The 12674-nt window shown below is 40.1% G+C and overlaps 1 protein-coding gene and 1 pseudogene across 3 annotated transcripts in view; one reads left to right on the top strand and one right to left on the bottom strand.

The window, feature by feature from the left end:
* IBTK (inhibitor of Bruton tyrosine kinase) overlaps positions 1 to 12674 on the bottom strand; it is an 88244-nt gene that overhangs the window by 73620 nt on the left and 1950 nt on the right. For all 3 annotated transcript variants that reach the window (XM_032275429.1, XM_032275428.1, XM_032275431.1), the window contains exon 2: positions 8490 to 9176. In XM_032275429.1, coding sequence (XP_032131320.1) covers positions 8490 to 8810 — 321 coding nt within the window. In that variant the 5' untranslated portion in view covers positions 8811 to 9176. The remainder of the gene's footprint in view (positions 1 to 8489; positions 9177 to 12674) is intronic.
* Positions 453 to 2281, top strand: LOC116549662 (annotated as a pseudogene).

Below are 12674 nucleotides of genomic sequence, written 5' to 3'. Positions count from 1 at the left end.
AATAAATAAATAAATATTTGCTTACAGTTTAAGTATTTCAACATTTACTTAGACTTACCCATTTTAACTAGTTTAAGTCATCACTGCCTATACACACATAGTTTACCTAGGTACTTATAGACTGCAATGAACAATGAAGGTTTTAAATTCTAATGGTAACATGTTGGAACGCCGTTTGGGTTACTTAAGACAAAAGGGATGTGTCCGCCTTGCAGTGCTGGGCTCCAGTCAAGACGTGCATTCTCGCACCCTCCCTCAGCTGGGGGGCGTGGGAGGAGGCGGGGAACCGGGAAGGGGCGGGTGTCGCAGGAGGGAAGGAGCGAATGAGCGAACCGTAGAGCGTCGTCCTGAGAGAAATGACATCCGCAAAATGGTGGACCGCTTCTCCCGCTTCTACGAGGACCGACACTTCCTGGTAATCACTTTGGTCGATATAAGGACACTTGGAAATTTAACAAGCATCACTCAACAAGCCTGGGACCGACACTAACACATGCGCTCCAGCCTCCTCCTGCCTCCCGGCCCAAAGATGGCAGCTCTCAAATTCCTCTCCTCCGGGCTTCGGCTCTGTGCCTCTGCCCATGGATCCGGGAGAGCCTGGTACAAGGGATGTGTTTGCTCCTTTTCCACCAGCGCTCATTGCCATAACATACTAAGTTTTATACAGATCCAGTGGAAGCTGTAAAAGACATCGCTGATGGTGTAACCGTTCTGGTTGGTGGTTTCCGGCTATGTGGAATTCCAGAGAACCTTACAGGTGCTTTACTAAAAACTGGAGTAAAAGGACTAACTGCAGTCAGCAACAATGCAAGGGTTGACTACTTTGGTTTGGACCTTTTGCTTTCGTCCAATCAGATAAAACGTATGGTTTCTTCATAAGTGGGAGAAAATGCGGAATTTGAACGACAGTACTTATCTGGTAAATTAGAAGTGGAACTGACACCACAGGGCACACTTGCAGAGACGATCCGTGCAGGTGGGGCTGGAGTTCCTGCATTTTATACCCCCACAGGATATGGGACCTTGGTACAAGAAGGAGGATCGCCCATCAAATACAACAAAGATGGCAGTGTTGCCACTGCCAGTAAGCCAAGAGAGGTGAGGGAGCACTTTATTTTGAAGGAAGCAATTACAGGGGATTTTGCTTTGGTGAAAGCTTGGAAGGCAGACCAAGCAGGAAACGTGATTTTCAGGAAAAGTGCAAGGAATTTCAACTTGCCAATGTGGAAAGCTGCAGAAACCACGGTGGTAGAGGTTGAAGAAATTGTGGATATTGGAGCATTTGCTCCAGAAGACATCCATATTCCACAGATTTATGTATATTGCCTTATAAAGGGAGAAAAATATGAGAAAAGAATTGAGCATTTATCAATCCAGAAAGAGGGAGATGGAGAAGCCAAATCTGCTAAACCTGGAAATGACGTAAGGGAACGAATCATCAAGAGGGCCGCTCTTGAGTTTGAGGATGGCATGTATGCTAATTTGGGCATAGGAATCTCTCTCCTGGCCAGCAACTTTATCAGCCCAAATACGACTGTTCATCTTCAAAGTGAAAATGGAGTTCTGGGTTTGGGTCTATATCCAGGACAACATGAAGCTGATGCAGATCTAATCAATGCGGGCTAGGAAACAGTTACTGTTCTTCTAGGAGCCTCTTTTTTCTCCAGCAATGAATCATTTGCAATGATTAGAGGGGGACATGTCGATCTAATAATGCTAGGAGCCATGCAGATTTCCAAATATGGTGACCTAGCCAACTGGATGATACATGGGAAGATAGTGAAAGGAATGGGAGGTGCTATGGATTTAGTGTCCAGTGCCAAAACCAAAGTGGTGGTCACCATGAAGCACTCTGCAAAGGGAAATGCACATAAAATCATGGAGAAATGTACATTACCATTGACTGGAAAGCAATGTGTCAACCGGATTATTACTGAAAAGGCTATGTCTGATGTGGACAAGAAGAAAGGGCTGACTCTGAGCTCTGGGAAGGCCTGACAGTGGATGACATACAGAAGGGTACCGGGTGTGATTTTGCAGTTTCACCAAAACTTATGCCAATGCAGCAGATCGCAAATTGAAATGTGGATATTTGTACCAGGCTGCGTGTTTTTCATTTTAAAAACACAGGATTCAATTGAAAGGACATCAATAATTATAATTGTGTATCTAACAAGTGGTTTTTGATTAGTTTTCTTCTAGTGTTTCAGGCTTTATGCAGCCATATAAACTGTTCCCTAGGCATGCTGTGACATTTTAATAAAAAGAAAAAGGAGCATAAAAAAAAAATAAGCATCCTGGGTTCATGCCCGTAATCCCAGGACTTTGGGAGGCTGGAGAGGGAGGACTGCTTGAGCCCAGGAGTTCTAGATCATCCTAGGCAACATAGTGAAACCTTGTCTCTACAAAAAATAAAAAAATTATCCAGGCATAGTGGTGTGTGCCCATTGTCCCAGCTACTCGTGAGGCTGAGGTGGGCGGATCGCTTGAGCCCAGGAGTTAGCTAAAATTTTACCACTTGCCTGGGCAACAGAGCAAGACCCTCTGTCAAAACAAAAAAAAAATGTGTCCTGGTTTTCCCGCATCAATGAAATAATCAGCTCCTTAGCCCAGTTTTCCAGGTTGCATGCTGTCATGTTATAATCTCAGCTGCTCAAGAGACTGAGGCAGGAGAATTGCTTGAACCTGCAAGGCAGAGGTTGTAGTGAACCAAGATTGTGCCATTGCACTCCAGCCTGGGAAACAGAGCAAGACTCCATCTCAAAAAAAAAAAAAAAAGAAATTATGGGAATCATTGTATCTCTACATATGGTCATGTGGGAGCTTATTGTATAAGGGCATCTTCAGGGAGAAGTATGCTACTGTTGACTAATTATTCGAATTTTGGAAATGGATTTTCACAGTTTGAATGCCAGAGTCTGATCAATTCAAGTGTGTTGAGAGGAACACAGGGACAGGTATAGTGGCTCATGCCTGTAATCCCAGCAATTTGGGAGGTAGAGGCTGGAGGACTGTTTGAGGCTAGGTGTTCAAGACCAGCCTGGGCAACATAGCGAGACCCTGTCTCAATTTTTTAAAAAAGAAAAAAAATTAATTAATTAAAAAGAGAGAAACCAAGAGGACAGGGCTTGAAATAGGATTTACAGTTATTAAAAACTTTACTTTTTAATTTATACTTCTACAAATGCTATTCATTGATGAGATGTGGGAGAGATGCTCAATAAATATATTTTATTGAAAAAAAAAGACAAAACGATCTCCTCCTGCCTCATAACAACAGATTTCTAATAAGCTCTCTCTATTCACCCCAAAATAGGTAAATTCATTCATAAGCTTATTAAAAGCATCTAAGTATAAAACAAGTTTATAAGCCTGAACATTTCTTTTGAGACGGAGTTTCGCTCTTGTTACCCAGGCTGGAGTGCAATGGCGCGATCTCGGCTCACCGCAACCTCCGCCTCCTGGGTTCAGGCAATTCTCCTGCCTCAGCCTCCTGAGTAGCTGGGATTACAGGCACGTGCCACCATGCCCAGCTAATTTTTTGTATTTTTAGTAGAGACAGGGTTTCACCATGTTGACCAGGATGGTCTCGATCTCTTGACCTCGTGATCCACCCGCCTCTGCCTCCCAAAGTGCTGGGATTACAGGCTTGAGCCACCGCGCCCGGCCAGGAATCATTTTAATAGACTACTAGTCCTGCTATTTAATTATCAGGGTTGGGGACTGGGCACAGTGGCTCACACCTGTAATCCCAGCACTTTGAGAGGCCAAGGCACATGGATCACCTGAGGTCAGGGATTTAAGACCAGCCTGACCAGCATGGTAAAGCCTAATGTCTATTAAAAATACAAAATTAGCCAGGCATGGTGGCACATGCCTGTAATCCCAGCTACTTGGGAGGCTGAGGCAGAATAATCACTTGAACCTGGGCAGCAGAGGTTGCAGTGAGCCAAGATCATGCCATTGCACTCCAGCTTGGGCAACAAGAATGAAATACCATCTCAAAAAAAAAAAAAAAAAATTAAGTTATCCGGGGAAGTAAGGACACAAAATTTGAATTGTTTATTATATTTAGTTTATACTTACTCTATTTTAGTTTGAGGAATATTTTCTTACTTATAATTTACAGCTAATTGTTTATGGCCTGTTTCTCTATTCTGTGAGGTATCTGATACCCCTTCAATAGCTTTTGTTTATGTTACCACAGGTGATTACCATGGCATGCAAAAAGAACTCTAATACATCAACATTTATTAAGCATTTTCCTATTTGTTCATTACTTTTTTTTTTTTAAGACGGAGTCTGTTCTGTTGCCCAGGCTGAAGTGCAGTGACACGACCTTGGCACTACAACCTCCACCTTCTGGGTTCAAGCAATTCTCCTACCTCAGTCTCCCGAGTAGCTGGGATTACAGGCATGTACCACTGCATCCAGCTACATTTTGTATTTTTAGTAGATAGGAGGGTTTGCCATGTTAGCCAGGCTGGTCTCGAACTCCTGATCTCAGGTGATCTGCCCGCCTTGGCCTCCCAAAGTGCTAGAATTACAGGTGTGAGCCACTATTCCCAGCCATTGTGGTTTTGGTTTATCTCCCCCTCGTAGAATAAAAACTTAAACAAAGAAGGGATTCTGTCTTGTTCATTGTAACATCCCTAGCACCTGGATTACTATCTGGCACATATCAGGCACTCAAAAAATATTTGTTCCAAATGCTTCACAGACAGTATATCATTTAATCCATATAACCTAGGATTCTGTTAAGTCTTCTGTTTACAAGTGGGAAAAACTAAAGCAAGTTATTCCAGAATAAGTAAACCGCCATTATAAAAGAGCAATGGTATGGAAACAACAGATACAGCAGGACCCCACAAGCACAGTCTTTACCACCCATGCATCCTGTCAGGGAATCTAGAAGCCAAAAAAAAAGCTGCACAAGATAAAATGTCTCTATTCCAGCTTTTGTTAGGCAGCAAGTTTCTGTTAAGGTTTTATATCTTTGGCAATCAGGAACTGACAATTTTACTGTACAATTTAGAAATGTTATGGCAGTAAAGTTTTATCAAATGCAAATTCAGTTAAAATGTGTGTGGTTTCTTCCTGATAATCCATAATACCTGAAGTGCTATAGCCAGCATAAGAAATGGAACTGACATGAAAACACCGATCACTGCACCCCTTCCAATTCAAGAAGTGTTAGGTCAAAGGAAAAAAACTACGCTGAACGAAAACAGTCTACCAACACGAGAATGTTGAATGGTCAAAAGAGGATTTAGGGGAAAACTATCAGTAGAATTCATCCACTGTTATATAGCTATCACTGATCAGCAGAGCTCTGATGCTAATAAGACAGTCAAGCTAAGGGCAAGGTGGCCAAGGCACAATTCCCTGGCTTCTATGAGCCAAGGTGTTTAGAGTGATTGAGGATTTCCATGGAGCAATAAAATCCCAAAGGGAGGAAAAGACCAAAATTCAGTCCAGACCATAACTATTTCAAGCTGTAGCCCTAAATGCTAACACCTGAATGGCAACCCCTAGGATGGCAGGAAACCCAAACCCAGGGACCTTCTCAAGCTCAACAGGGTTGGTAGTCATCCAACTTTCCAGCAGAAACTGAAAACAACAAAGCCAAGGTTTCACAGATGGAAAGGGGTAAGAATGGAGGTGACAGATGCCTTAACTCTTACTAACCTAGCTTTCCCTATAATTGCAATAAGGGAATTAAACAGATGCTGCAAGGTTTCAGATACAAGAGAAATCAACTCTACCATTAACAAACTTAGAAATGCTTTTCTTCATGGATAGTCCCTGGGGGAAAAAAGCAAGAAAAGTACTATTATTATTCTCTTTTTATAGATAAAACTGAGGTTCAAGATTCAACAATTTGTCCAACATGATTCTGTAAGTAGTAGTAGCAGATCAGTAGAGTTTAACTCCAAAAAAGAGTATTTTACTATTACTATATAATAAAAATTCTTCTGATCAGTAAATGTTACCACATAAAAGCCTCTACAGAAATATTTTTTAAGTCAAAATTAAGTGAAGACACTGAAGGTAAGCTTCTTAACTTGACTACAAGTTCCTTAAGGACCGGAACTGTTTTGTTCTTTTCTGTGTCCTCCACAAACTTGTATGACAAAATGCCCATACAAAAAAAATTGTTAAATTTAAAGATGGACGCAGTGGCTCATGCCTATAATCCCTGCACTTTGGGAGGCTGAGGCAGACATATCACTTTAGGTCAGGAGTTCAAGACCAGCCTGGCCAACATGGGGAAACCCCGTCTCTACTAAAAACACAAAAATAAACCAAGCACGGGCCTGTAATCCCAGCTACTCGGAAGGCTGAGGCAGGAGAATGGCCTGAACCTGGGAGGCGGAGGATGCAGTGAGCTGAGATCGCACCTCTGTGCTCCAGCCTGGACGACAGAGCGAGACTCCGTCTCAAAAAAAAAAAAAATTGTTAAAACTCATGACTTCTGATAGTGAGTTTGTAATTTGCATTCATTAGTGAAACGACATTGGGGTGTATCTCAAAACACTTCACTATTTGCCTATTCAGTACAACACACGTAATCTACTAGAAAGAAAACTTTATATAAAACTTTATATAAATTAAGCAATTTTAATGATCAATTTTTTTTTGTTTTTTTTTTTTTTGAGACGGAGTTTCACTCATGTTACCCAGGCTGGAGTGCAATGGCGCGATCTCGGCTCACGGCAACCTCCGCCTCCTGGGTTCAGGCAATTCTCCTGCCTCAGCCTCCTGAGTAGCTGGGATTACAGGCACGCACCACCATGCCCAGCTAATTTTTGTATTTTTAGTAGAGACGGGGTTTCACTATGTTGACCAGGATGGTCTCGATTTCTTGACCTCGTGATCCACCCACCTCGGCCTCCCAAAGTGCTGGGATTACAGGCTTGAGCCACCGCACCTGGCCCAATTTTGTTTTTTGAGACAGAGTCTTGCTCTGTCGCCCAAGCTGAAGAGTAGTGATGTAACCTCAGCTTACCGAAACCTCTGCCTCCCAGGTTCAAACAATTCTCCTGCCTCACCATCCCAAGTAACTAGGATTACAGGCATGTGCCACCACACCCAGCTAATAATTTTTGGTTTTTGTTTTTTGTTTTTTTTAAAGATGGGGTTTTACCATGTTGGTCAGGCTGGTCTTGAACTCCCGACCTCAGGTGATCTACCCGCCTTGGCCTCCAAAGTGCTTGGATTACAGGCGTGAGCCACCATGCCTGGCCCAATTTTTGTATTTTTAGTAGAGACAGGGCTTCATCATGTTGGCCTGGCTGATTTTGAACTCCTGACCTCAGGTGATTCACTTGCCTCAGCCTCCCAGAGTGCTGGGATTACAGAGATGAGCCACCACACCCGGCCATCAATTTCTTTTTTGAGACAGTATCACCCTGTCACCTAGGCTGGAGTGCGGTGGCATGATCTTGGCAAACTACAGCCTCAACCTCCTGGGCTCAAGCGATTCTCATGCCTCAGCCTCCCAAGTAGCTGAGACTACAAGCACACACCATCAAACGTGGCTAATTTTTGCATTTTTAGTAAAGATGGGGTTTCACTATGTTGGTCAGGCTGGTCTTGAACTCATAACCTAAAGTGATTAGCCCAACCTCAGCGGCCCGAAGTGCGAGGATTACAGCATAACCCACTACACCCGGCCTTATCAGTTTCTTTAGAACTATAAATACCACATGCTAACTAAACAAGAAATGAACATACTACTCAAAAAGAAAATTCCTAAATAATGTTCAGCAATTAGTGTCCTTTTAAAGTTAATAATATAGATATTTTAAGAATAAACCATATTTTTTTAAATACTAAAAGCTACTGTTATGAAAATTTCAACTCGGAAATTTTCAACTGGGAAATTAGACTGGGGCAGTTCACATGTAAGCAAATAGAAGGCCAGTAAACAGTAAAATGAAACTAGAGTCTTTACCAATCAGAAACCACCAACCAATCTCTAACTAGAGTCTTTTCAGTCTAACCAATTAAATATATTTTCTTTGTCTTTCTTCTGCATTGGCCTATAAAAGCTCACTGCTCAGGCTGCAGCACAGCTGTCTCAGCCTCTTCTGGTTCTGAATGTTGCCCGATTCATAAATTATTCTTTGCTCAAATAAATTTTGCTTATTTAATGTAAAGTTTCTCTTTTAATAATATATAAGGCTCATTAAATGATGTATGGAATTTAGTTCAAAATGATATGAGATGTATAAATAACACAAAATTGGCCAATAGTTCATTAGACATAGTAAGTTTTGATAAACATTTTAAATTTTATATCACAAAAAGTTAGGTAAAAAGGATACATGAAATTTTAATTCCAAACATGAGTTATAGTAGTAAGAGATAGCAAACAAGTGAAAAAAAATGCAAATCTTTTCCAAAAAGTATGTAGGATGTATGAAAATGATTAAGAAAAACATATTCCAGACTAAATAGGTTTAAAATAAACAAATAACACTTACCTTCAGTAGAGACCAAACACAATCAATATGTCCATAAAAAATGCTTCTGTGTAGTGCTGTCCATCCTGACTCTTTGTCTTTCACCAACAGATCCACTCCTTTCTGAATAAGCCAATCTAACACTCCTTTCTTTCCACAGGAGGAAACAAGGTGGAGGGCATTCCTGCCAAAAACATCCTTGATAGTTGCAGCATTGCAACAATGACTGGAGAGAAAGGCCTTAATCTGGTTTTCACTCCCCTTTGTTACCACAGAAAGGATATCCAAAGCATGCTTCAGGGATCGACACTTTGATGTGCAGTCAGGCACGGGTGAATTCATCCTAACTGTTTTTATATCGCTTACTTCAGAATCGTTAGATAAAATTAAATTTTAAAAAATGAAAAAGCCAGGACACAAAGGTGCTAATTGAGGAAGAGTTACAGAGAATAAATGACCTTTTTAGGATAATTTAAATCCTCGTGACAACAGTATAAAACTATATATCTTTATACAATTTTTTGGCACTTAAATGAAAAAAAATTATAAATAGCTCTATAAAGTTTATATCAAATACAAGTTCCTCATTTAAAAAAATTCCACAGTTTCAAAATTATTCCTGGAGGCAAGCACCAAGGGGGAGTGAGGAGGGGAACTCCCCCTCCACACTGTCTGATTCTTTTAAATATCCATAATTGCAAGGGTGACCTATAAGAGAAGGAGAAAAGAGAAAAAAAAAATTCAAATCTGTTTCTCACTCTCCTTAAGTACTTTAGAACACAACTACCTCCATATTTATTGGAATACTAAACTTGTGGGAGTTATTTATATCCTACTACTGAAAGTCATCACCAAGGTCTGCTTTTTCACAAAAAAATTTGCAACCTCTGGCATAAATGGATTAATTCCCTTTTTTCCTTAAATCTGTCAATCTTTCATATTTAGGGTACCTATATTTATACCAGTCATCCTTACTCCATCTTCCATTCTCATGTTTAAAGTTAATCTATATTGGTTGTGCTCTGGAGTTTCTCTTTTTCCTTCCAGTCCTTCATTCCTTCTATGCTGTATTTTTACACTCTAGTAGGTATGTCCCCACAAGCTATAAATATGCTCAAATCTACCATCTTTCTAAGAATCCCATCCCAAACCTATATCCCTAAAACTATATCATCACCACCAACACAACAATAACCAAAACCCTAAAAGTAATGGCCATTACTTTTAATGGCGAAACCCACAATCGCTTTTGCATCAACCTAATAGCTCCAAATCTGTTTCTACTAGTCTATACATTCTGTAATTTGATATAGATATAGTCCTCATAAAAATCATTCCCCCCTTAAAATGCTGATTTGAACAACAACAAAAAAAAGAACAAAATAAAATAAATAAAAATGGTAGCAAAGAGAAAAACAGGTACCAAACCTCAAGTAGTTTAAAAGGTTAAAAACGGAAAGCATGATACAGTAGTTTCCATTATCCATTTGCTTTCCATGGTTTCTATTAACCACAATCAACCTCATCTACAAATATTAAATAAAAATTTCAGAAATAAGCAATTTATGTTTTAAATTGCATGCCATTCTGAGCAGAACGATGAAATCTCATATTGTCCCACTCCAAACCACTCCACCTTGCCTGAGACATGAATCATCCATTTGTCCAGCATTGCCATACTGTACATGCTACCAACCCTATAGTCACTGAGTAACCCTCTTGGATATCAGATTGAAAAAACATAGCAAATATAGGGACCAGTACTAGCTTCAATTTCAGGCATCCACTCGGGGTTTTAGAATGTATCTTTGGATAAGTAGGGACTATTGTATGTGGTAAAATAGTCCATCCAGTTAATTTCATTCTTTTAAAGCTCTAAAACCCTACCATCTTTCTATTTTCAGTGTATGTATAATACCTGGAAGGAACTACTTTTTGGTGGATCACTCAAACCTTACATTAAAGAATTAAGATACAACAGAAGAGAATTCCCTAGTATACATATATAATTCATTAGTATATATAATTTAAACATCTAAAGGGAAAAAAAGAATATTAAATATAAAAGGCACTCCATACTATCATATAGAGAAAGCAGCACCTACAGAATACTATGAACATAAATATTGAAGTGATTAAGAGCTAGGGTTTCTTAGAGTTTTACATATACAGATTCAAATATAGCAATGTCAGCTGTTATCAGTTATATAACTAAAAAATTACATGATCTCTCCAAGTTATTTCTTCATCTGCAAATAGAGACAATCCACCCACTTCACAGGGTTACTATAATGAAAAATGAAACTACCTAATACGGTACCTGGCACTAAAAACTACAGAAAATAATAGTTTTCACTACTACTGTATATTCAGTCACAAAAAGATAATAACTTTTAATTCCAAAATCCATGTTTGAGCTTCATTATCACTGTTACCACTTCTCCAAAGAAACCATTATCCCTAAAGTTACTAATGATCTCCAAATTATCAAATGCTTTTGTATATTTTCAATTCTTATCTTACTTACCTTCCTTGCTTTATGTCTTTAAAACCTCCTTCCCTTAAGGAGTCTAAAAGAGATCCTGAGGCAGGCATGGTGGCTCATGCCTGTAAACCCAGCACTTTGGGAGGCCCAGGCAGACAGATCACCTGAGGTCAGGAGTTCAAGACCAGTCTGGCCAACATGATGAAATCTCATCTCTACTAAAACTACAAAAATTAGCTGGGCATGGTGGCAGGAACCTGTAATCCCAGCACTTTGGGAGGCTGAGGCAAGTGAATCACCTGAGATCAGGAATTTGACACCAGCCTGGCCATCATGAGGAAACCCCGACTCTACTAAAAATACAAAAATTAGCTAGGCATGGTGGCGGGCACCTGTAATCCCAGCTACTTGGGAGGCTGAGGCAGTAGAATCACTTGAACCTGGGAGGCTGAGGTTGCAGTGAGCTGAGTTCACGCCATTGCATTCCAGCCTGGGAAACAAGAGTGAAACTCCATTTCAAAAAAAAGAGAGAGAGAGAGAGAGAGAGGGAGATCCTGGAAGGGCAGGAAGTCACAGAAGCATTTAAGCATGGGCTCTCTCTCAACCACTTATTCCTAGGGCATTATTGTTTCCCCTGGCCTTCTAATGCTGGGTTTCTCTCAAATGTTCTATCCTCAGTCCTCTAACTTCATATTCTCCCTAGATAGTTTCAACCCTTTTCATGCTTTTAACTCTACCCTACACATGATTATAAATCCCCCAAATCTGTCTCTTGCTCACATATTTCTCCCAAATTCCAGGCCCATATTTCTAATGCCTATTGTACTTCTTATCTACGTATTCAAAAACTGCTTATTGAAGGGGAATAAAGCAAAAGAAATAAACATTTAAACACCTAATACATATGGAATGCTTTACATCAGACAGGACAAGTAAACCACCCAAATCATACCACCAGTAAAAGAGGGAGTCAGACTTCAAACACACATCTGTTTAATGAGGTTCATGCTATTTCTGCTACACTATACTGTCTTCTTCAGTGCATCCACAGTAGGATCACAAGGCATTGGAAATATAAAAATAATTAGGATCTAAATATCTTAGATAAAATGAAATACAGGTTAATGGATAATACTCAGGTGGATGCATAGCTAGTTTAACATATGTACTGACTGAACAAAACTTATGATCTATTACACGGTTCCCATCATCAAAAGGTCACAGTCTGGTAGAAGAGACTAATTTTATTTATGCAAGTAACTAAAACATGTCATGATTATAAACCTATGGCCAAGGTAAAACAAGTGACACATAGGAATAGGGAAGACTTTCTACAGGAGATGTACAAACTATGCATAAACTAAGCCTTAAAAGGTGAGTACCAGCCAGGCACAGTGAATCATGCCTGCAGTCCCAACACTTTGGGAGGCTGAGGCAGGTAAATCATTTGAACCCAGGAGTCTGAAATCAGTCTGGGCAACATGGTGAAACCCGTCTCTACAACAACAACAACAACAACAACAACAACAAAAATATATATATATATATAAATTAGTTGTAGTGGCACATCCCTGTAGTCTCAGCTACTCTGGAGGCTGAGGTGGGAGGATCACTTGACACTGGTTAGTCGAGGCTGCAGAGAGCTGAGATCATGCCACTGCACTCCAGCCTGGATGACTGGGCGAGACTCTTTCTCAAAAAAAAAAAAAAAAAAAAAAAAA

The sequence above is a fragment of the Sapajus apella genome, unplaced genomic scaffold (assembly GCF_009761245.1).
Source record: "Sapajus apella isolate SASKATOON/1434 unplaced genomic scaffold, GSC_monkey_1.0 scaffold6, whole genome shotgun sequence".
In the NCBI taxonomy this organism is placed as follows: domain Eukaryota; kingdom Metazoa; phylum Chordata; class Mammalia; order Primates; family Cebidae; genus Sapajus; species Sapajus apella.
The sequence above is the reverse complement of the archived record's forward strand: the minus strand, read 5'-3'. Positions and strand labels throughout refer to the sequence as shown.